This window comes from Rattus norvegicus, chromosome 3 (genome assembly GCF_021556685.1).
Source record: "Rattus norvegicus strain SHRSP/BbbUtx chromosome 3, alternate assembly SHRSP_T2T, whole genome shotgun sequence".
Taxonomy (NCBI): domain Eukaryota; kingdom Metazoa; phylum Chordata; class Mammalia; order Rodentia; family Muridae; genus Rattus; species Rattus norvegicus.
Window position 1 is genome coordinate 35,948,337 of NC_141536.1, and position 26,161 is coordinate 35,974,497.

The 26,161-nt window shown below is 40.3% G+C and overlaps 1 protein-coding gene across 51 annotated transcripts in view; it reads right to left on the reverse strand.

The window, feature by feature from the left end:
• Positions 1-26,161, reverse strand: part of Neb (nebulin) — a 197,819-nt gene that overhangs the window by 121,124 nt on the left and 50,534 nt on the right. For all 51 annotated transcript variants that reach the window (NM_001419519.1, XM_087651606.1, XM_087651601.1 and 48 more), the window contains 21 exon segments: positions 46-150; positions 384-587; positions 929-1,240; positions 1,558-1,665; positions 2,795-2,899; positions 6,386-6,589; positions 6,785-7,096; positions 10,363-10,470; positions 12,978-13,082; positions 13,669-13,875; positions 14,007-14,318; positions 15,480-15,587; positions 16,452-16,556; positions 18,941-19,147; positions 20,295-20,606; positions 21,149-21,256; positions 21,358-21,462; positions 21,891-22,097; positions 22,966-23,277; positions 23,997-24,104; positions 25,673-25,777. In NM_001419519.1, coding sequence (NP_001406448.1) covers positions 46-150; positions 384-587; positions 929-1,240; positions 1,558-1,665; positions 2,795-2,899; positions 6,386-6,589; positions 6,785-7,096; positions 10,363-10,470; positions 12,978-13,082; positions 13,669-13,875; positions 14,007-14,318; positions 15,480-15,587; positions 16,452-16,556; positions 18,941-19,147; positions 20,295-20,606; positions 21,149-21,256; positions 21,358-21,462; positions 21,891-22,097; positions 22,966-23,277; positions 23,997-24,104; positions 25,673-25,777 — 3,759 coding nt within the window.

The following is a 26,161-nucleotide window of genomic DNA, read 5'->3' on the forward strand; positions in this document are numbered from 1 at the left end:
AAAGTGTAATATAAGGAAGCCGTGTCACGCATTACAAATGCTTACCTCGCTGTAATTTACTTTGTTCTGTTTAGCCAACATAACTTCAGGGGTGTCCGGCATAATGTGGACAGTGGTTTTATCATTATTCCAAGCTTCTGTATAGAGGTGCTAAGAGCAACAAGGAGACAGGTCCATAATGAATGCTTTGAAACCACATTCTGTGGGTTCACGTCAAGATGTGCTCAGGTTTCAACGATGCTGTCACTAGGAAACATTTCCTTTAGAGACACCTTAATGCTATCGAGAGGAACTGAACAGGATTTTTCTTTCTACGGGAACAGTGTTGCGCCCACTCCTGTCAGAAACATTTAATACCTTCCCCAGGGAAAGAAAGGACTTACGTGGTTCATGGTTATAGCATTATTTTTTGCCAGCACCATTGGCATGGAGTCCATAAGACTGGAAAACTTGAATTTATCCGGGTGCTGACGGTAGACATGGTCGCTCAGGATCTGAGTGGCTCGTTTGTTTTTCTCATCCTCGAGAGAACCAGAAGTAATCCAGCCAATGCCTTTAAGCCACTGAAGATCAGCCTTGTACAAATTCTGAAATCCCAAAGTGACACATCACAAATGTAAGTATATGTCCACAAAGAGACAGGAGTGTATGTTCTCTTACGCAATACAGACATGTTTATAATATTTAACATTTGACTTCCTGAATGATGTCAGAAATTCAGATTAGAAGCATGTTTTGCAAAGTGAGAGACTTGTGTGGAGAACGGCTCAATTTTCATTGCTTAGATCAGCTATCCAGAACATTGCACCATAGAGTCTTTCTTTGCAGACTAATGCTTCTTGGATTACTAGGCATCACTGTATAAAACTCACTATTTTAGGAAAGGAGACAGACTATTTCATTGAGCAAAGGAAAACCTTAGACTCACATCGCTCTGGAGATCATAGGCCTGCCGAGCGTGGATGACATCATTCTGGTCGGGCAAGCACGTCCACTGGTGTAGGTAGTTCCTGTAGTCAGCATCACTGACCAAGGTCTGGCACTTCTTGGCCAGCACCACCCCCAGCATATCCACTGGGCTGCTGAACTTGGTCTTCCACTTCTCAAAGTCCTTCTTGTACTCCCTGTCACTCTGGATCTTGGCCACGTGCATGGACCACATCATCTTGGGGTCATCTTTGATGTTCCGAGCACCAATGTGGTGGCCCAGTTGCTTTCGGAAGCCTTCCTTGTATTTGTACTAAAGGAACAAAAGAATATCTCATTCCTTTAAAAACTTTTGTTGCCACCTTTTGTAGCAATTTTCAAAACTTATTAATTCTAAATATCTTGCTAAGCCAGGAGACCTATAGGTTTCTGCTTTGTGATAGGCAAGATTAAAGGCTAAATTCAGTCACAGACAAACAAACAAATTGACTTTTGGTCTTATTTCTACCCTACACTGTATGTCTGGGATCATCACCCTGTTTTAATCTGTGATCCCTTAGGTGATTTTTGTTCATTTTAAAATACTGCCCATTGCAATCAAAGCACTATGTACAGAGCATAATATCTTACTTCACTGGCAATTTCCCGGGACGCTTTAGCTGCTTTGATGGGAATGGCATCGACAGGAAGATCATATCCTTTTTTCTTCAGTTCCTCATAACCCATTTTGTAGAGTTTCTGTTGAGAGATGAAGACAATCACTTTGGGAAAACCATTCTCCATAAACGATATGGCGGATAAGGAAGCCGACACACTGCATACTTCAAGAGTTGATGAAAATCGTCCCTGTACTCTAGAGCACTTCAATGTAATTGGATAGTATGTCTATGAATTGCTAACGATCCTGTTGTTTATTTTAAACCTCTCTGGTGACCAAATACACAAAATTCCCAAGTCCTTTAGAAAATGCAACAGAAGTTACCAGACAAAAGTGATCATTTCCAGATGATGTTGTGTTCCATTAGAGGTTGCTACAGAGAAAGCCTCTCAGTCTTAATCCTCTTATGAATTCCTCTTATGAAAAAAAATAGTGAATGGCTATCCCTCCTTTGTAGCTAGTGCATCATGAGGCAGTATCTACCTCATCCCACGGGGCCATTGAAAGGAAGACTGTCCTCCGGCAGGATGATGGTCCCTCATAATTAAAAAAAATATTTTATTGAATTTTAAACCTTATGTTTATAATTTACTCATTCAGATTGTGACATAGCTGAATAATTAATAATATAGTCAAATTATATTTTTGCCCAGGAGTCCATTGCCTACCGATGTTAGACTGCTGTCCATATTTTAGTCTTTGTACTATTATTCCACATATTCTTTGACATTAAAACCACTCTATTAGGGCTCTGAATTTATGTTTGAATATTTAAATTTCTATATCCATACATTTGAAGGATTAACACTTGTCAGCAAAGTAATCTGGTGAAAATGAAAATTTCCTCCAGTGGTACTTGTTCAAAACCTTATCTAGAATCTATTTGCGAAGCATAAAACGTTGTAAGCAATACAGCTCCAGTGAAAGTTGATTCTTCCCACACAGGGAAGAGTGAGAATGCTGTAAATACTTCATTATGATAGTACATGTAATAAGGAAATGTAACTATAGAGAGATCTGCGCTCTAATGCTGCTTAAGACAGGGAGTACCAACATTGCATGTACAATGTTCCCACCAAGTAGGGAATTGGAGTCACTCGTCTGCTAATTAAAGTAACTTGGAATTCAAAAGATTTTTTAAACAACCTCACTGACTTAGAGGTGATTAGCCGAGCTTTCGGGAAAGGCGCACTGAACTTGTAAACTCACATCACTTGTGTTGATTAAGTTTGCCTTAGCCAGAATGATGTCAGGAGTGTCAGGCATGATGTGGATCTGAGTCTTGTCCTTGTCCCACGCTTCTCTGTAAAGTCTCTAAAATGAGAAACAGTAATGTTTTCAGTGGCGTTGTCAGGCTCAGATGATAACTGTTGGCTTCAGATGGAATTAGTAAGTTCATGTACATTGAACATTATAGTTGATAACAAGATGACAATATAAGAAGAAAATAGACACGATTTTCTTAGCTGAAATACAACTGCCTTTCAAGTGTAGATTATGGATCACCTGTTTGAAGTTACAGATACTACTGTCTATGGAAATCAATACATGAAATATAAACTTTGTTGATACTATCAAATAGAATAGCATTTTCCAATTTTTTTGGCCATCAAAATCCCCCTTAGTGTTTAACTGTCTTATCAAAAGATGACCTATTCAAATTATGCCTAGGAATTAGGGAATCTTGGTTTACTATTTAGGATTATACAATTATTTTGGAGAATAAGTAAACTGATGTAGATTCTGGGATTTCCCAAAAGGACAGTTTAAAATCAAAATCTTTTAGATGTGCTAAAACCATTTTCATGTTTGTCTTCAACAGAAGACCATGGGAATCCAAATTAAAATATCTTGGTAATTTACTAAAAGTGAAAGTTTGAAAATAGGATATTTATATAGTATCAAATTTATCAACAAGAAGTCAATTACAGATTTTGAACCCCACTCCTGGTCTATGTAGTGATATGTGGCCAAATGTGGCAGTGCACCTCTTTAATACTGGCACTTGAGAGGCAGAGGCAGTCATCTCTGTGGGGTTAAGGGCAGCCTGGTCTACATATATATATAGTGAGTTCCAGCTCACCTAGAAACACATAGTGAGACTCGGTCTTAACATTTTTCTCCAAGGGATAAAATGGTTAACTCAACAGTAGAAGAATCTGGCACCTTAAGCAAGTGATAAAAGTTCAAATGATCAGAAACAGGACTTGAAATCCTGGGCTTTCCTGTCATGAGGTCTGAGCCGGACACAGTGTGTAGCGTCCTCATGCAAAGGCATGATCTCAATCACTAGGAGGACACCCTGGAAAACCTAAGGTGAAAGAGATGCTGCACCCATCACAAACATTAAAGACTCGGAAGACAGAGAGGTAGTGAGGAACTCATCCAGACAGAATAGATGCACTGTGTGTGGCCTCTGATTGCATTGTCAACCAGGGGAAACATTTTTCTTTTACTACAAAAGGTATTAGTAGTAAAACTGAATAAGTTTCTATTTCTTAACATTTATTTAGTGTGTGTGTATGTATCTATATGTGGGTATAGGTGTATATGTGTATTTTTATGTATGTGTGTATGTGTATGTGTGTGTGTGTATGTATTATGTATGTGTGTATGTGTATGTGTGTGTGTATGCATTACGTATGTGTGTATGTGTAGTGTGTGTGTATGCATTACGTATGTGTGTATGTGTATGTGGGTGTATGTGTGGGTGTATGTGTATGTATGCATTATGTATGTATGTAGGTGTATGTGTGTATGTATGTGTGTGTATGTGTGTATGTGTATGTGTGTATATGTGTGTGTGTATTATGTATGTGTGTATGTGTATGTGGGTGTATGTGTGTGTGTATGTGTGTGTATTATGTATGTGTGTATGTAGGTATATGTGTGTATGTATGTGTGTGTGTATGTGGATGTATGTGTATGTGTATGTATGTGAGTGTGTAGGGTTCAGGTGACATGGCTTGATCATGGAGGCAAGAGGCCATCTTGCAGGAGCAGCTTCTTGTTCACCATTGTGGATTCCAGGTATCACATGCCAGTGCTGGGACTTGGTAGCAGGTGCCTTTATCCATTGACCCATCTCACCAGCCCTCCAGTATATAAACCTTTTAAGGATTCATTAATTCCTTAGATTTTGTACTTCTGTGTGAATATGCATTCTATCATGCAAATGAGCCAGAGAAGTTAATTAGGCCTTCAGGACAAAACTAAAACAAGGTCCATTAATATTAATATATGTTTGCTTAAGTTCTTCACCAATCTTTCTGGGAGGAATGCCAGTGCTTTTTGGCCTCATAATCATTGTAGGACACAGTCTTGTGTCATGGGGGATTTTTAGTAGCCATGCCTGCTTTCTATCCACTAGAGGCCAGTAGCACACCACCTCCAAGTTAGAACAAGCAAAGGGAAAAACTTTCTAGATACTGTCAGATTTCTTCCAAGGTGCAAGAGTCTCCCAGTAGAGAAATTTCCTCAATATAATATGCTTCCTTGATCCTACAGAATGCACAATGAATGCTAATGTTATTTAGATCAGTATATTCGAAAGAAGACCATCCTAGCTGATCTAGTTTCTGGGTGTGCAGAGCCCCGACAGGATTGCCAGGACATGCATTGGTCGGCTTTCTGGCCTAGTCTTTCCCTTGCTTATCTTTTCCATCCAGAGCTCCCCCCCTAATTAAAATTCTAAGAAAGAAAGAAGCGATGTTCAAGGGTTGGGGTGGGGAAAAAACAATACCAAAAACAAACCCCGAAATGTGACTTCTTGTTCTACCCTTTGGATTCAAAGCATATCACAAAGACAAAAAGAGAAGAACTGGAGATTGAGGCAGAAAGAGACCAGCAGGCTTGCCTCTCCTAGAGCTTTCGGAAAATAGTACTGTTGCCTGTGAGTGTCGCCTTATGGGGAGAAGAGCTACTGATCTGTTGTAAAATACAGTCCTATGTATCGGGTAAAAACTAACATATGCCTTGAAAATGGAAGGCACATGAAGCACAGTGCACAAAGAGCCTCTCAAGACCTACACCGTTAACATTTGTACCTCTTTAACCTTCCTTGCATGCTCCAGAGTCCCACCACACTTAGCTCAGCATCCTGCAATGTTGAAGCTTAGCCTGAGAAGCCACAGTATCTGCTTCTTCTCTGTACAGAAATGGTCCACACTTGTTTATCTCATCCAGTCAGTACTTTTAAAGCACCTGTTCTATGCTAAGCACTGGTATTTTGCTGGACAGGAACATTAAAGGCAGAATAGATGCTATGCAATTATTGCATGATCTTGATTCAAATAGATTAAATGTATTAAGATCAATGTGTGTGTGTGTGTGTGTGTGTGTGTGTGTGTGTGTGGTACTGAGAATTAAACTTCATGCATGCTACACAAATAAATATCTTTAGAGAATATACCTTTTAAGGAAGATGCATCTCTGTGGTTAAAACAAAACAAAACAAAACAAAACAATACCCCAAACTTGTTTCTTTATAATACTTTTCATGCTCTCTCAAAACCAAAAAATACCTATACTCTTAATGTATTTAAGTTTCAAGGAAAAAAATTCAACAATTTTTATTACGTTCTAGCTAAGTAAGGAAACTTGGATGAAGCAAGATTGAAAATAAACTGCCCTTAATTATTTAGTGTCAAGTGGCTGACAATTCAAACAGATCAGACCAGTATAAGAGATAATGCCATGCTAAATGAGGTGAGCTGCTGCCCTACTCACTAAGCAAATACTCCTCACTGCCAGGTAGCAAGCACTATGGCCGATTCTGCATGTTACTAAGGAAATACTCACATCGCTCCTGTTTTTGGCATTTGTTTTAGCCAGAACTATGTCCATGGCATCAGGAATGCTGGTAAACTTATTTCTGTCTGGAGGTTGGCGGTATTTCTTCTCACTGATGATTTCTGAAGCCCGCTTGTTCTTTTCTGCTTCCAAAGAACCCAGGGGACTCCATCCTATGCCTCTCAGCCACTCTAGATCAGACTTATACATATTCTAGGAAAGGACAAAACAGGTCATCAAAACCCCATCTTCCCCTTCACCATGATTAAGAGATGCTAGTTATAGATAGGTATGTTTGAGGCAGTCAATAATAATTCCTTTTTTCTAATCTCTGTTTTTTTCTCCTCACATAAATGGCTATTAATATGTAGAATAATTTTTAAGTTATCAAATTTGATGGACACTGACCTCACTTTGCAGCTCATAGACCTTTTTAGCTTGGATGACGTCATTCTGGTCAGGCAAGCACGTCCACTGGTGTAGGTAGTTCTTGTAGTCCACATCACTGACCAAGGCCTGGCACTTCTTGGCCAACACCACACCCAGCATGTCCACAGGGCTGGTGTATTTGGTCTTCCACTTCTCAAAGTCTTTCTTGTACTCTCTTTCACTTTGCATTTTGGCTACATTCATCGATAGCACAAGCTTTGGGTCATCTTGCACGCTCAGGAATCCAATATGGTGTCCCAGTTGTTTCCGGTAGCCTTGTTTATATTTAAACTGAAATCAGGAAACAGAGTCTTTTTTTAACAACATAAACAAAAACTGAATTAAACTCAACTTGCTTTGTTGCTATACTTCCTCCCCCAGAATGGATATGAAAAACGATTTCTGAGCTAACCTAAGAGGAAGTGTTGTCTTCCTGCAGTAAGCTATGCTTAATTAGCTCTATCCAAAGAACGCAGTGCAGCTGAGTACCAAGGGAGATTATTGTGAGAAATTGGCACTATGTAAGGGCAGGAAGAAGTGTCAGACATTGTTGTCTGCCTTCAGGATAACATTGATTCAAATGCTCATTCCATGCTTATGAGAAAAATAGGGGCTGAACGGCTAAGGAAAAAAAAACTATGAAGATGTATGATGTGGTGAACAGGCAAAAATGTAGACTGGGGAATTTTTGCACAATTATATCAAATGTCTACACAGGAACCTGTACCTTATGGGCACAGGCAGGGATATCTTGATATGTTATTTAGAGACAAAGTTCCACAAGAGCTGTCAAGTAGGTGGAAGTAAGCTACACAGATTTAAGATAACTGAAGTCAAATCCCGTCCTTAGCTCTAGTTGGGGAAATTACATTACTACCAAATGACAACAACATTGCTAAGGAGTGCAGTGGTAGTTCCTTAATGTTGGGCACAAAGCATCCAGTAGGACTCTCAATAACAGACTCAGCTCCCTCAGATCACATACGTTTAAACACTTTACGGTGACTATACCATTGAGGAAGTTAATCTGCACTGCCAACGTGATTGGATATAGAATCATCTAAAAGACTGAAGGCACACCTCTCGGTGTTTATGTAAGGGTAGTTCCAGATGGAAAAAGACCCACTCTACATGTGGGTCATAGAGTCCCATGAACCTGGAGCTTGGACTGAATGAAAACGGAGAGGGAGAGAGGCAGATGAGAGTCAGCTTTCCTATCTTCATCTTTCTGGCTTGTGGTGATGTAAACTGAGGTACTCAGTATGCCTTCTTGCCAGAATGGATGAAGCCTTGGGAACTGTGAATAAAATTACTCGTCTTGTCTGGTCTCTCTGAGGTGTTTTGGTCACAGTGAAACAAAAGATACCTAACACAGTCCTTGACTTAGACATCCTGGCAAAAACCGCTTATAAATAGTAGAGCCATGAATTCTGTATGGAGCCCAGGTAAGCACATACCAGAAGCTTTAAAGTAGCCTGAGCTCCTGTAGAAACAAAACACTAAAATTTGATGCACCAATTTAAGGTGATGAAACAAACAAACAAAAATCACAAATAGGATGAACTGCTAATAGAAGGTTATTGTAGTTACAAAACCAAAACCAAAAGAGAACAAGGGAACAGGAGTGTTTCAAGAAATGTCAGGTAGAAGAAAAAAAAATAAGCTAAGTTGTAATATTCCAGAATATAGACTTAAAGCAAATTGTAAAATACCACATACAAATGGAAAGAAGTCTGACAATAGCTGGGCACAACCCCATGGAGAAGACTCCTGTTCTGCCGCTGGATAATGGAAGTCTTATGCTTGTGAGTATCTGCTGATCCTAGCACAGCCTCCTCTCTCCACACCATGTATGAAGACAGGCAGAATGTCGGACAAGAGATTGAATGGAACAACCTCTCTATCTTCCAACTCTAAATTCCATTAGCTTAACTTGTTAAATTACGTCTTAAAACCTACCTCTAACTTTATGAAATGTTACAGATAAAAGAACCATTTGAAACTGAGAGAGAATACAGTTTCTCCTGTGGTGGGAAAGTTCACAGGTAGTCAAATTAACTGGAAAGTTTCAAGTGGGTTTACAAGAAGAGGAATAAGGAAACATTGACCATTGGGTTGCCTGGAAATTGTTGATGGTCTTTTAATTGCTACGTTATCATTAGTAGATAACACTAAATGAAAATGAGTTTGCGTTATTATGTGCACTCATCATTATTTCAGTTTGATTTAATGAGGTCTTGATCTGAAAGTCAGAGAGTTCAAATTATTTCCTGTTATTTTTGGAGTGCCACAGTTAAATGACATAGAGTTTCCCCTGTGTTCTTCGACTTTCTTATCAGATTATGTTTTTAGGCTCTCTCCCTCCCTCAGCCTATGTGTGGAAGCAAATTGTGGTTGTTTTGTTTATTTTTTTTGAGACAGGATCTTACTATGTAGCTTTGGCTGACCTAAAACTTACTAGGTGGATCAGGCTGGCCTCAAACTCTGTAGCAGAGATCTACTGAGTTCTGGGAATAAAAGCATGGTACAATATGCCCAGTTTGCAAACTGTTGTTTAAAGGTTTTAAGAGGTAGTGTATCCCTATAAGATTTTGGTAATTAATTACTCTAAGACCAAGATCCTTTGCAGTTTTCATAACTATAATTTTAAAAATTAACACACATACACACACAGACACAGAGACACATACATGAAGTAGAGAGAGAGAGAGAGAGAGAGAGAGAGAGAGAGAGAGAATGTGCTTCTGCCACAGTATACATATAGAAGTCTGAGAATAACTTGTAGGAGTCATATTCTTCCTTCCATCATGTAGTTCTTTAGGCCCAAACTCAGGCTGGACTTCAACTCAGATTGTCAGGCATGCGCTCTCACCCACCCAAGATTATCTGAATTTCTTCTAGTTAGTTTTTTGGATTAGCAAATTGAAATATTTATTTATATGCAAATGAAATATAATTTATAAAAAAACTTAGTGAATATGGGGACCATATGTAGGGTGTTACCATAAGTTCCAACTTTTACAGTCATATGTGGAATCTGCCCTTTGGAGTACAAATGGTGTTTTTCTATGAACCAGATCTCTGAATAGCCAAGAGAATATAAGGGAACCTTTCTGAATTTTTAATGCCTAGAGCTAACTTTTATAATTATGCAAGTGCAAGGAAGGGCTAAATTAAAGTGATGATAATTTTCAGACATATGCAGGTAAAAACTATCAACATCTGCTTGTTAAAGTCAATTTATTATCTGGGCTGAATTTGTGTAAAAGAGACAAATAGAAAACAAGAATATTAATTTTAGGCAAAGCATAAAAAACCCCACAATATCTAGTTTCTTTGTGATATCTGGAACAGCACCTTATTGTACTGGGTCTTAGAGGGACTCTGGCCGACTAGGTGATTAGAAAAGCTCCCTTTGATGTTTGGGGGACAGGGGAGGCAATTCTGAGTAAGTATGGTAGAAAGAGGTGAAGGGACAGAAGTACATTTAGAAAGTAACAAACCCTACATCTCTCACCCAGTTGAAAATACATTCTTCTTCCCCTACCAGGACTTACGTCACTAGCAATGTCCCTTGATGTCTTGGCCAGCTGGACAGAAATTGCATCAACAGGGAGATCGTAGCCTTTCTTCAGAGCCTCTTCCCAACCAAGTCTGTAGAATTTCTGAAAAGTAAAGAGACTCTTGAGCACTATTCATCCTTTATTAAATCTCAGACACACCAAAGTTTATCAAGAGAGTAGATACAGAACCCTAAAATCATCTACCCTTACTTATAAAAACCAAGCAGGTGACTTGACAGGACTAGACTCAGCACTGGTATAGCATCGGGTGATGTAGTTTTGATTTTTGTTTATTTTGGGGTGATGATTTATTTGAACAAAGCCTCCACTATTTAGCAATCATATGGTCCTATCATGTTTATAAGGTACCCCTTTTCCCTGTAGTTAACAACAGCCTTGGATCACTACAAACACTGACATGATAATTAGAAAAGACAATCAGATAACACCATTTTAACTACCTACATGATAACACTAGTAACGGCCTTTTGTAAGTTGCAATAAATGTGCTAGCTGTTCTAGTCAACTTTGTTGGAGGGATGTTAAAATCGCAAAATAGTCATCTACAGCGTCCTATATGCTAGGTACTATGTTGGGCACCTTATGGAATTTCTCATTTGTTTCTCCTGGCAGTCCAATGTCAAAAGTCCTGATTTTAGTAGTGAAAGAACCAGAGACTTCAGAATAGGTGGCTCGTAGGTGCCAAAGCCAAACTTCTATCAGTTCTGTTCAACATAGTTTTATGTTTTAATAATTATTTATGGCAACACCATTTTGTGCCAAAGTACTATGAACATATGGATGGAACAGACATAGTGTCAGGAGCCATCTACAAAAGCTAAAAGCTAGCAGGTGATATTCCTGAGATGTCGCACTGTGAAACAACAATGGTAGAGCCTTTGAGAGGCAATGCCCAAAGGACAAAATCTCAGGAAATGATTCCTGCAGCCAATGTGCCTTTCCTGTCCTTATACAATTAACATTATATAATTCTTGGGCATTAGCTCACTCTATTGGGCAGATTTCTGCAGATCAACAAAAATGTACTGTCTGGTAGTGATGCTATATGAGCAAATAGATGATTTCTTCATTCTTAAAGATGATTCTATAAGAATTCCTAAAATTATACTAGTTAAGTCCTTTATATTAGGACTGCTATTAAAGCCCTCTGTGATATGAAAACTGTAATTAGAATTCTGCCCTTCTTAACATGTCATGAGTTAATTGCTTCTGAGATAGAAAGCAGGCATTTACAACCTAGAACACATTTTCCTAGAAGCTTTAAAACGATTAACCAAAAAAGGGAACTAACAATTTAAAGGTAGAAAGACAGAAGATAAAATATTGACTATGTTTATCTATACAAAACTCCAATGCTAACTTAGTCACAAGAATTATGGGTTTCTAACTTTCAGTAAACCTGTGGAGCTAGCGACAGAAAATAAATGTCTAGTTAGATACTCTTAATGGAAACATTAAATATCTCTGCTGTAAACTTCTTATTTAATTTATGACTTGAATTTATGTTTAAACTTTTAGTGAACTTTTGTAAGAAAAAGGATGCTTGGAAAAACCATGTTAACTATTCTCCTAAAAATGCTACACAAAACTAGGAATGATGATATTAGGCTAAAGCAGAAGAAGAGAGCAATATACAGAATGCAGAAGGAGGAGGGACAAAGAAGAACCTGCAGAGAGCAGAAAGAGCAGGTCAGCCTCTTTTCATGGGACAGAATAGGTCTTTTCTTAACAGTAACATAGACTTAGTCTTACTAAGGAAGACAAAGGTTTTTTTTTTCTTACAGACTTGGGTTTACTTCATTTAGCAATAAAAAGGTCTCTTCTTTATGCATTAAGGATTGGAGCTCATTTTTCATCTAGAATGAGTGAGTGTGCTTGGACTTTTGCTCCATATGCATATGTGAGTATGGACTTGTGTGTGTGTGTGTGTGTGTGTGTGTGTGTGTGTGTGTGTGTATAAGTATGTAAGTTTGAGATAAGTAAGTAGCTGAGCCCAACAGACGTGTATAAAGGTGTATGAGTATGTGTGTTTGGATTTATATATCAATGCATATGAGTTTATGCATGTTTGCTTGTGTAAAAGTTTTTCCTTCTGCAAGCATCGACTCTCTTTGCATGGTTCAATAAAAGTTTATTACTCCAAACCTCCCTCAGGGCTGACAAGTGAGAGGTGAACAAGAGAGAAAAAAATACTATCAATTAATTTTTTCTCAATCCCCTGCTGTTTGACAAGTGTTAATTCACCCAGAGGCCTGCAACTTCTGGCTTCAGAGTAACTTAGAATCAAGACAGGTAAACATTGTTATAGAGAATAATCTAATGTTTTGCAAGACCAAGTCTTGCCTTCCCTCCACTCTTTCCTTCAAAGAATGAGGGTAAGGAGGTCTAAGCTCCCTGAACAGCTCCTGCCTACTCCAGGTACACAGCTGAGGCACATGGTCCTAACAGTATCTTAAAAGCCCCCTAGAATAAAGAGTTTGATTTTCTCAATTGTTTCAGCATTTACAGAAGTTATTTCCTATTACATCAGGTTTTAACTTATTATGTTTTGAGACAAAGCATGTCATGAATGTGCATGCATTCTTTACCTGACTGTAAAGTGTCTGATTCTGCTTAGCTTGCAAAATATCTGGTGTATCAGGCATCACATGAATCTTGGTTTTATCTTTATTCCAGTCAACGGTGTATAAATGCTAGAGAGTGAGAGAAGAGATCTTTTAAGTCTGAATAATGGTTAATTATAAATAGGAAGGAAAATAAAGTGTTTGAATGCACTTACAGTAGAAACCAGTAAGGAAAGCTATGATTCATTACAGAAATAAAGAACAAATTCATATTATTTTTTTAAAAAAGGTTATATACGAGATATATATACATATATATATATATATATATATATATATATATATATATATATATATGTTAACTTGAGCTTCCCATTATCCTGCTCAGCCTTCTAATTGATAGGGTTACAAGTGTCCTCTCACACCTGGCTTTAATGTCAGATTTGGAAAAATAGCATTTTGCATCTGTCCCATCTTTAGAATAGAACGAAAGTACTTAGGATATATACATTAAAAGTCTAAGCAATTTCAAACCCAATGAAAAGATAAGAGAAAGCACTGTAAGAGATGGTCATCAAAACATCCCAGGGCAATGTTCTGTAATTGTTTGCAACGTCCTAGAAATGCAGGATCTCAGTTCAATTCCCTAAATAAAAGCCATTGTTGCCCTTTAACCCCCTTGCTTGAGAGGAAGGAAGAGCACCACTCTCTCTACCTTATTCATGGTATGAGCATTCTGCTTCGCCAACACCATGTCCATGGAGTCGGTCAACTTTTTAAACTGGAAGTTGCTAGGATGCTGCCGGTACTTCTGATCACTGGCATACTCAGTTGCTTTCTTGGCCTTCTCCACCTCTAGGGAGCCAGCTGGGCTCCAGCCAAGCCCTCGGTACCACTCCCTGTAGTCTTGCTTATATTCGTTCTATAAAGAGAAGAGATAAACCTGACTTCAATTAAGTCCTCAATTGAGACACAAAACTATGGTATATAATTCTGTGATGTCCCCATCCATGCTGGGGACCCAGCCACCCCTCAGCTGGAAGACTCTCTTACATCACTCTGGATGTGATTCATATTCCTGGTCAGCTCGATGTTCATTGCGTCTGGGAGGAGGATGTACTTGTGAATGAGGCGCTTGTAGTTGGTGTTGGTGATGTTGGCTTGCGCGTCCTTGGCAGCCGTAACGCTCAGCATGTCAGCAGGAGTATGGTAGCTGGTCTTCGTCTTCTCGTAGTTTTTCTTGTACTCTCGATCAGACTGCATCTTAGCCACTTGCATGGAATGGACTAATTTGGGATCGTCTTCCAGACTGCGAAAACCAACCATCTTCCCTTTCTCCTTTTCATAACTGTGCTTGTATTTATACTGTGAAGAAAATGTGAATAGCGTGAAGAACAATTTTTCTTACCTAAAAAAAAATTATCATTCTAGTATCAATGTTCTACTGCCAGTTCTTCATTGGCACTTGTATACAGCTTCACTGTTGATGAAACACATTTTTGATGTTTGCCTGTGAAATCTGGAAGCAGAGTCCTTATCACAGACCCCATTTTGTATGAGATGACATGCTGAGTGACCTCCTGGGGCGAATGAGGACTGGGGTGCACATCATCCTGCACTACAGTGATTTTCGCTCACACTCTCCTCTTACAGGAAGATCACAGCAAATGAGAGGAAAAACAAGCAGCCAGTTGCTGCCCAGGGAAATAAATCCGCCGGCCATTTGCTGCTGAAATATTAGCTTATGTGGGGCACACAGCAAAATTTAGAGCACCTTTTTGTATCTTGGAGGATTTTTTTCCCCTTACCAAACTGATAAAACTAAGGAGAAATGTTGCTGTTCCCCCCAGCTTCCAAAGATGGGAGATAGTGAGCTATCCCCTTAGTCTGCTTCTTTTCATGGGGTTGAGTGTGAAGGTTACAGGGGAGGAGCCAGGAAAGACAACTGACTCCAGTGCGCTATAGGAAAACTTGGAGCTCTCAGCACTAGGAGAGTTCTACAGGAAGGGAGGGTGCAGGACAGGGTGGGAAAGGAGATTAGGGCTGTGCATTATAAAGCTAAAGCAGATTTCTGGGGCCCAGATCAAGTTTCATATGAGTCTTGTCCCAATACATTAGCTGTCCCGGGGTGTGTGGAGCCCTAGTTCACAATGTTTATCAATCTCTGGGATATTTCTCACTATTTAAGAGCAGCCATCATTAGCACCAATGATCAAAACCCTAACCACACTCCGTGAAGTATCCTGCTGGGAATTCAGGGCCAAGGAGCAGAGAGTTCATCTAGACTTCCTGAGGTGGGAAGCTGAGGCCTGTGAGGGTATTACCATGATTAACATGCCATTGTGTCTTGTTTGTGTGTTTTCCAGAAATGCCAGTGGAGACACACAAACGCTGTCAAGATGCATTTGCAGAGCCCAGTGAATCTACTGTTTACAGCACTGGATCACAGTTTCCTCTTATATCCCATTCACTTGGTGTCTGCGGGTGCACTGCTCTGCTTGCTTGCTGGCCGCCCTTCACACTTACATCACTTGCAATATCTCTCGACGCCTTGGCAGCTTTGATAGGAATTGCATCTGTTCTGAGGTCATAGCCTTTCTTTCTAGATTCTTCCAGGGAAAGTTTATAGAGTTTCTGTGAAGAGAAGAAGGGGCAGCGGGAAAACATGGCTTTATTCTAGAAGGCTGACTGTTGAGAGCAAGACTGTCGGGCAGATATGATCTTGGTGGTTCAATGGTTGATTGTTCTAAGAAACATCATTGTTGGGGGAGAAAAGACAAAGTGACTACTTAAGCTCAAATGTGTTTTAACATATCACTACAGAAAGGAAATGAACTGGTCTCTATGAGGAAGTCCAGCAGGCTCTTACTGGTTTATTTTTATCAAATAAGAGACAAAGGAACGCCTACAAAGGGGTTGTCATCACATGCCAAAAGGGCGTCTTAGTTTTACGTTGTTTCTTTTACTTAGTAGTGCAAATTCCACAGTCATCAATTCCAAATCTCTGTGGAATTCAAACAATGAAAAGAAAGAAACTGCCAAGCTTGGAGGATTCCCACCAAACATGCAGAGCTAGGTCAAGAAGCAAATGAAGTTAAATATCAAATGCATTTTCTAACGGAGGTTTCACATTCCTTCGTGTAGGGCTTGTCCCAGTTTGTTCAAAATATCAACCTTTTCTTTCCATTGTTTTAACTCTTTTGAGGACAGTTTTCATAGCTGAGCCCCAGGCCTTTCTCTTTCTGGTGGGTCTCTTAGCTCAAGGGGCACCTCACAAAATGAAATCCAAAGCTGTAACTGCTATCCTAGCCTCCTCGGACGGCCTTGCTCCAAATTTGAGCAGAGTAAAGATTAGGGAGGGAGAGATGCTCCTTTGTCTTTAAAAAGACCAAGGTCTATTAGTTTTTAAATGTTCCTTCTCATAAATCAGAGTTAATGTTCTATTACTGGTGGGAACAAGGCTAAACAGAAAGATGGAGACGAGGGGAGTATACTTACATCACTCATGTTGATCGCATTTGCTTTGGCCAAAACGATCTCGGGGATATCGGGCATGATGTGGATTTTCGTCTTGTCAGCTTCCCATGCTTGCTTATAGAGATGCTGGAGGAAGGCACAAGAGTGCGTTTAAAAATCACAAAAGGATCTCACGTTGTGCACACACATCCTCATGTGTGCACAGGAACCGCTATTTTGGGTATCTTCCTAAGCAAAAGCCGACATGGTGGAGTAGGTGCAAGACCAAGGGTCTTAAGCCTAGAGGTGAAATCTCCCTCCTAGAGATTCCTAAGCATCCTATTTCAAAGCCATATATCACACGATGCCCTGCAGCTTGCTCTTTTCTTTCTTTACTTCAAAGTATGGGCTAGGTATCTTGGAACCTTCTGAAAATAGTTTACTCTATCTAGGAAGCGGCAGAGGTTTAATTCAACTGATTTAAGAAATTCTCCATTGGTAGACATTCACTGGTATTGTCCAGTCTGTTTCTACTGTAGGGACAGTGCCTGGACATATATCACTCAGGTTTCTGGTCTAGGAAGGACCAGCTTTTAGCAGGTGGATTCCCTTGGTCAGCTGCATTGGCCAAGCCTCTGTTGAACCTGCCTTACGGCTCACTTTTTCCCTCTGAAACAGCCCTCTCTCCTGCTGGTACTATCCTTTAAAAAAACATTGCAAGCCTCAAATTCCACATTGGCATCTCTGTTCAGAAACCCGTGTGTGTATGTCTGTACACACAAAGATTTCAGAGGGATAAGGAACAGCCCCATTTTTTTTTGTTTTCACAAATATCAATTAAAACTTTACATTACTGTAAACTCCCTCACAGGTAAGGTGAATGGCACAGCTCTGGCAATGTTGTCCATGGCTGGTCTTTGTTTTAGCTTAGTGTTATCCAGTAGAGTTGTCAGTGATGATGAAAATGTTTTGCATAAGCTAATATGGTAGCCCCAAGCCGAACAGGGCCACTGAGTACCTGAGTCCGTGATGACTTTAAAGAGGGCTAAGTTATTCACATTAATTTGACTATAGCACACTACAAACACATGGCTTATGGTTTATAGGGGTGGTATAGCTCTAGTGCAAAGGCACTGGCTAGTCATTAGAAGTCCTTGTCTTAGCCAGGCCAGGCACTGATACACTGCATCCTGTAGAGGTACTGTGCCTGCCCTGGGGCTCCATTTCCTCTTCTCTGCAACAGGAAAACTTGATCATCAGTAAGTTCTCTCAACAGCAGCATTCATTATTTTATAATCCTCACCTTAATATCATCATTCTGACATTTTCACCACGAATATCAGAAGTACAAAAGAAAAAAATCTAATTTTTGTTTCTTTGGGCTTTGAAAACAGGATTGTGCTGTGTAGCTCAGGCCGGCTTCAGTCTCCAGATCCTCCTGCTTTAGATTCCTGGGTGCTACCAGACTGAAAATGTCTCACTTAATATTTTAAAAGGTAAATGCATCTTTGTGACAGCTCAGGTTCTAAATAATAAAAAGAGGTGCTGAGATCCATGCTTTGCTTTTTGGGCAGGTCCCTTTCAAAGGACAGGGTCAGCTGTACAAATCAGCCTCCAGGGGAGACACACAGGCTGCCTGTCCAGGTCAATTAGAGCCGTCATTTTCTAGAGTTGTTGAGTGTTAAGGTCCAAATGATGTTTTTACTTAATCAAAGGCATTTCTAATTGTGATCCTGATACAGTCAGGGCTAGCACAATATTTTATTTCAATTTCAAATGCAGATGTCTACTTTTGATATGCTTATTGGTTTTGACATTTTATAGATAATTAAGTTGTATAGACTTATAGATAATTGATTGTATGGAAAAAACAGTAAGGCTTTTCTAAATAATTAATGACAAAGGAAGCAGTGATGTAGGGCAATTACTCTCAGGGGTGCCCAGGGAATGTTCTGGTTCCAAAGCTGCAGCCATGGGATGGAAATAATCCCTGTGATTATGTCAGATGGTGAGGATGCTACTTAAAGCTCCCACTCTTGACAGGTGCTCTGTGGCTTAGCAGCAACAATCTCATCTGACACGGGCAGGACTTGCTCTCAATCTGAACAGTCAAAGGACAGACCCTAGGCTAGGAATGCAGCTCAGTAGAGTACAAGCCTTGCATACACTGGGTTTGACCCAGTACTGCATAAGCCAAGCCTGGCAACACTCTCAAGCATTTAGGAGGTAAAAGGTAAACATCACCTTTAGTCACAGGAAAATTCAAGGCCAGCCTGGGCTATTTGAGAGCATATCACAAAACCAACCAACCAAACAAGGTTCATTTTGTTATGTCAATGATGTGGACGATTCATTAAACATTTGGGGACTACTAATTAAGAGTAATTTCTATCTTTTTATAGTCTACAAGACCTTTTCTAAGCGAGGCAAACCTCAAGAATGGTCTCTCCCCACTCTTCACAAAACTTGCGGATTAAATGTAACGGATTCTCTTTGATGCGTGGGGCGCACCACACCTCTGCAGGACTTACATTATTCATAATTTTTGCATTATTCTGGGCCAAAACCATGTTCATTGAGTCCATCAGTGTGGAGTACTTCAAAGTGTCTGGGTGTTGCCGGTATTTCTTTTCACTAATAATCTCCATGGCTTTCTTGTTTTTCTCGGCTTCCAGGGAGCCAAGGGGGAGCCATCCAATGCCCTTCATGAAGTCGGCATAGTCTGCCTTATACTGATTCTATGAGAGAGTAAAACCAATCAATAATCAGAAGGACTCAAGCTTCCCGAGAATCACAAATGTGTTTGACATGCCACCATTTCCACTTGCAGCCTATTAAAAACCACTTGTCACACCCCAATCCTTTGTCTCTTTCCTATTTCTTCTCACAAGAAATTAAAAATAAGTATCTTGGTGATTTATTTTTCTTGATGTCTTCACAAAGACATTAAGAACCAAGACATGGACTCCTGTGCTGTGTGATTACAATTTCCATTACACGTTATTCGTCAAGCTTTCTTTGTAGATAGGTAATTCCTAAAATCAGATTTTTCTCTCCAGTACTAAGTGTTTGATTGTGTACCATCATGATTTCCTAATGTCAACCAGAAACCTGACTTGCACTCGGTACTGTTGTGTAGGGTTTTCCCCTCAGCTGAGACATTTCCCCCTAAAGCTGAACATGGTGCTTTCGGTTAGCATTGGTGTCTCTCTGACAATGCATAGCCCGGGTTTCTATTCCAATGAGAAATCGAGACTTGGCTTGATGGGGTCTCCTTTTATTTCTGTAGTGCACATTATTTTAGAATGATTCTGGAATCCTGTCTGCCCTGTACTCATTCCTGACACTACCTCGCCCATCACCTCCTAACTATTGCATTAGCAGCAGACAGAAGTACAAGTGTGGACACAGAAGTGGATGGCAGTGGCTTGGGAGTCTTCACTGAGGCTGCCCAAGTCCTGAGATGACAGATGTACACCACCATGCTGGTCTTTCTCTTTCACCCTTCTACCAAGAGCCTTTCAGACATTCCGTCCTATTTGCTAGGCTTGTTTCCTTCAGTGGATCCTCTCAAAAACAAAACAAAACAAAACAAACAAAAAAAACCCAAATATATTTGCTGTTGCTGAATTCAGAAGCCAATAGTGACTGCGGCACCAAAAGTGAGAGATTAGGTTTTAGCTTCTAGAGTAGACCTCACTTCATTAAAAGAAGTGAATTCAGCCCAAGAGAATGAGTAAAACACCTCTTCAAGAAATTGCGTGCGCATTTCTTTTAGGAGTTTTGCAGTGTCACTACGTATGGTCACTCAGGAGCTCCTTATGAGGAAGGTAATAGCTTATGTCTTAAGCAAAGGCGCTACAGACACGAATCACTTTCACATACATCACTCTGGATCTGCATCATGTTCTTGGCCAACTCAAAGCCCATGGCATCAGGGAGCATGTTGTAGGTGTGGATTATGTTCCTGTAGTTGGCATTGGTGGCCACTTCCTGAGACTTCTTGGCTGCCACCACACTGACCATGTCCACTGGGGTGTGGAAGGATGTCTTGGATTTCTCATAGCCCTTCTTGTATTCCCGGTCTGACTGCATCTTGGCCACCTGCATGAAGTGCACCAGCTTGGGGTCGTCTTCCAGGCTGCGGAAGCCAATGTGCTTCCCTTTGGCTTGTTCATAGGCTTGCTTGTACTTGTACTGTGGACAGAAAAGAAACAGGGCAACCATATACATGGTGCAGGCAGGAGAATAAAATGTGACTCTCTGGATGCGCTTAACTTTGGTGGGGGTAAAGAATTTAGAGCTTCCTATACTGAGGCAGAGAGGGGGTGGCCAAGCAAGGAAGCAATAGCTTTGTGCATCAAATGGAGAGTAATCTCAAAAGTGGTGTATTTCCTCCTCACACCCACACTGTATTGCACAGAAAAGGCCGTAAGTGCACTTCCTTAGTGTGTCCTTAGGGTAAGGCCATGGATCTCATAGGGAAAGTATGTAGCTCATATCCTTCAGTTTGCTTAGAATTGTCTTTCATAACTCTTGATATAACTTATTTTAGCAAGGCCTTATCATTGTTACATTGTACAATGAACAAATGATTAGAGGGCAATTGGCCTGTGTGGAGGGATAAAGTCTTAGGGTGGTGTGTCCAGCTAGTGAAGCTGATCCCTACTCCTGATCAGGCATAAGCCTGGCTTGTCTGAGTCCTCACTCATCCTGAAGGTTCCAGTGGAAGCACTTACGTCACTGGCAATGTCTCTGGAGGCCTTTGCAGCCTTTATTGAGATGGCATCAGGCTTGAGATCATAGCCTTTCTTCTTCTCTTCTTCCCAGCCAGCCTTGTATAGTTTCTAAACCAGAAGCCAGAGAAACAACAGTGCCTTGTTATTTCCATCACAACAAGGCCCCTGATTCCAGCATCCCCCCTCTTCTTTGCTGCTCATATGCTTACGTCACTCATGGTGATCTGGTTTACTCTGGAGAGCAGGATGTCTGGAGTGTCAGGCATGACATGAATGCTGGTCTTGTCTTTGTTCCACTTCTCAGTGTACAGCCTCTGTAATAAGAAGTCAAGCATGTGACTTCACCACGGAGTGGTTTCTAACAACGGGCGCAAGAGGAGAGTCGCATCTACACGGTGGAAGAGATTAAGTCTGAGACCGAGAAAAATCATGTTCCTGACATGAATACCATCTTGCCCTTCTTTACAATGACCTGGAGCTTTGGTCGCTCTGTCTCATCAAAAGTCAATAGAGAAGAGCTCTCTAGATACAGTGAAATTGTGAAATCCACAGTAGTCTTTAAACACAAATAAATGCATTCACATGCATATATATATATATATATATATGTATATATATACACACACCCTGCACGTAACCATGATACAAAAGTGTTGAAGTCATACAAAAGGCACTGTAGGCTCCACTGTGCAATCATCAGAGGGCTGGCTTCTCAGGTTAAGGCTAGCCCAGGGGCTCTTACCTTATCCATAGTCAACTTGTTGCTTTTGTTAAGTGCCTGCTCCATGGTGTCCATGGAGTATGTGAACTTCAGCTTCTCTGGGTGCTGGCGATACTTCCTCTCACTCAGAATCTCTCCAGCTTTCTTTGCCTTCTCCACCTCCAAGGAGTCGATCGGGACCCAACCGATACCTTTCATCCAGTTGGTGAAGTCAGATTTGTATAGATTCTTCATCATAAAGAGAGAATATTTCATTTCAGAAAGAAGTAGACCTTGGGTTTCTTTGGCTACAAGACTTATTATTACAAAGGGAATGGGGCGGTACTGAGAAGACAGAGAACATTTACTCATAACAGTCTTTTAGAAAAAAAGTTACGAAAGTGATTGTATTCATGGTGGTCTTGATCTGAAAATCCTAAAACGAATGAACAAACAAACAAACAAGCTGGGCAGTGGCGGCACACTTTAATCCCAGCACTTGGGAGGCAGAGACAGGTAGACTTCTGTGACTTCGAAGCCAATCTGGTCTACAGAGTAGTTCTAGGGCAGCCAGGGCTACACGGAGAGACCCCTGTCTCAAAACCAAACAAACAAAAACTCTGGAAGTCTTGAGGTATTAATTCATTTAAAAAACTAACGTCCGTAGCTAGGCATGATGATATATTATAATCCTATCACTCAGGAGGCTAAGACAGGACTGTGGGTTCAAAGTCAGCTTGTACTACATGTACAATGTAAGGTTAAACTGAAACCAAACTAAAACAAAACAAAGCAACAACAACAACAGGATTAAAATTTTAAAACTGCATTGGGAATAATATTGTAGATCTTAATTCTGTCGCAGAACATATCACATGTGGGTCTCTCTCTCTCTCTCTCTCTCTCTCTCTCACACACACACACACACACACACACACAACCTGTATAACATTGGGTCACATGTGGTTACATGAATGAAATACTGTCACTCTGCAAATCCCTAGGAAGGACAGTGACCTAGGTCAGGTACAGGATGAAGGTGACTGATGACTGTGGCTCCTCCCTCCCTCCCATGGGCATGGGGAGCTGACCATACCAACTGCTGGCTGGTACGTACATCACTCTGAATCTGCATGGCATTCCTGGAGTGCTCCACATTTAAGGCATCAGGCAGGAGGGTGTAGTTGTGGTAGGGCTGTCTGTAGTTGCTGTTGGTTGCAACTTCCTGAGACTTCTTTGCAGCGGTCACACTGAACATGTCTAGGGGTGTGTGGTACCGGGTCTTGCTGGCCTCGTATCCCTTCTTATATTCACGGTCTGATTGTATTTTGGCCACATTCATGTAGTGAACCAGCTTAGGGTCATCCTGAAGACTGAGAAAGCCAATTTGCTTGCCTTTGGCTTTCTCATAGGCCTCCTTGTACTTGCACTGTTTGGGAGAGAGCCAGACAGTTTGATATAAACTGAATTTATTTAACAATCTACACAAAGTCAAGTTCAGTCTGAATAGAGGGAATGCTCAAGATATCTTTAGCATTTTAATGCGCAACTTGAAAAATATTTCTAATGGATGACTACAACACTTGCTCTGAGAATAATAAATAATAAAATAATTTGCAATTTATATCTTCATTGTTGACTAGCGGATTCTTTGGATATGCTTAAAGGCTCCTGAAAAGGCTTATTTATTAAGTAGTTATATATTTATACCTTATTTCCATCAATAACTTACACTACTTTTAAAAATCATGTAATCATGGTTTCATTTCAGCAAAGCCCTACTGCAAATTAAAGTATTGATCTTAAAATGAATGAACTCATACTCTACTATGATAATTATATCAATTCATCAAGAACACATAATTTGTTTAAAAACAATTAAAACATTGTTATTTAACCTACAGTTCTTCCCAGTTTCTCTTGTTTCACTAAATTTTTCTTATAAATAAATTGTTAAATTAAAACAGTAGTTTTCTTCTTTATAATGAAGTTTTAAAACATTTTTTTCAGTGAAGTAATAAGAAAATATCACTGGCAGTTGGGAAATAAGAAAACACTTCATGCTGTAATCTCTTCATGTGTTTCCCTCTATAGAGCACGGTCTTATGCACAATATGCAGACGGTAAAACACGCGGCATTTCTCTTACGTCACTAGCGATGTTTCTTGAACTTTTGGCAGCAACGATGGGAATGGCATCTGGTCTCAAGTCGTAACCCTTGGCAAGTGTTTTCTTCCAGTCTGCTTTGTAATGAGCCTGCAAGAAACAAAGGGCTTCTTTATCACTTGACATGGTGAAAGGGCAAATTGAAACTGGACAGCAAGGTATCTTTCACAAGATATCTACACTCCATTCTACTAAGAGAACCTGAGGCCAAGTGACTAGTTCATCGCCCGAGTGTCTGTTACGTTATTTTTGTAAGCTGTAAAAGGGGCTGGGGGTGGAGGGCAATAGTCATAGCATTGAAGGGCTGAAGGAGGATGGTGGGCTTAAGGCCTGCCTGGAATATACAGGAAGACCCTGTTTCAGAAAACAAAATAAAACAAAACAAAATCCAACTCAAAAAAGAAACCAGTGAAAACAATGAACAATACACCGTATAATCTCAGCCAATGACACGGGGTCTATGGTTGGGTGACAGGGCAATGGAAAGGCCTGCTTTGAAGGTAAGGTGAGATTCCATACATTTCTGTACTTCCAATCTGTCCTTTAAGACGATTCACAGTTGGGACAAACTTTCCAGGGTAAAGCATTTTAAAGTTAGAGAAATTTGTCATCAAAATTTTAAAAGTCAGATACATGACCACTCCTGTGGCCTTCATTGTTAAGTGCTTTTAATGCTGTGCTGAGAGAAAATTTCAAATGGACCAAATGCATATAATAGATTACCAAAAAAAAAAAATAAATACTTAAAATGTTAAGAATAACTAAGACTAAGCTATTATTTTTAAGTAAGTCCTCATTAAGACATAAGCAGTTGCTTGCCATGGTGGTGCACACTTTAATCCTAGCACTTGGGAGGCAGAGGAGATCTGCCTAGATCTGAGTTCCTGGTCAGCTTTTTCCATATAGGGAATTCTAAGTTAGTGTTGGTTACTTAATGAGATCCTGCCTAGAATATACATAAAATATATTTCATAATAGATTATTTTATAAATAGATTTTCCCCTTGGGTTTAATTACATTTTTAAATTATAATTCATATTGTATATTTATTTGCTTTATTTTATTTTTTGACAGAAGGTCCCAATATGCTGCCTGGGCCGGACTGAGATTCTCTCTATTCTTCAGCCTTAGTGTCAAGGACCAGTGTCCTAAGCTCCTGACATTGCAAGTCCGTGTTGTAACTCCTGGCTTCACAGTTTTGGGTTGTAACCAATTACTTGCCCCCCGACTACCACTTAAAGCGCTGATAACTCGTTGTTTCAGAAGTCACAGCAATTACAGAAGCGAGCTGAACTCTTCGAGAAGTTTTAATAAATAACTGAAACAAAACTGTACAGAGTGGCCCTCACTCTTGGGGCAGACTATGGACCTGTTACTTCTAGCCTTTGCCATACTTGGTGTTTCTCAACAATGGGGTGCCATTTTCTAAACTGGCTTTCCCATCGACCAGTGAGTCACAGCTGTTATACAGAAAGAATATACACCAAGCAAAATGTTACTGTGACCTCTAGTCCACCGCGGTACAAGGCTCCCATCTGAGTTTTCAAATGGTCTACACTTGGTTTGCCTCCCCCCCGAGTGACTCAGTACAGGAGTTACCCAGAGTTAGAAACAGGCTGCTCGCATAAGCACTATTCCGAGTTATCAGGTCTACTCACATCACTCATGTTGATGGCGTTAACTTTGGCTTGGATGAACTGAGGCAGTTCAGGGTCCATTGTGTATTTATGCTTCAGTTTCTCTCCCTCTACCTTGTAGTTCAACTGCAGAGAAAGAGACATGTGAATGTTAGGGTCTGACACAGGATGAGCTTCATCATGTAGCCATGCCTAAAAAATGGAAGGGTATGGTTGGCATTTTGCATATACAAGACAAATGCATACACCATCATGGGCAGGGAGCCGGGGTAGGAATATTTGGATGTTCATTCCACCACTTGGGATGGGGGGGTTCTGTGTTTAAAGTTTAAAAAAAAACAGATCTCTCCTCTTGGAGCTCATAGTCTCATAGAGAAGGCATGTTTCTGCATAAGCACGCAAACTATCAACTAGAGCTGAGTTTTCGATATGCTGCAAATACGACAACCGTCCCACAAGAACTTGTACAGTCGCCAAGACAGAGTTAGAGGGGTAGTGTGTGTGTGTGCT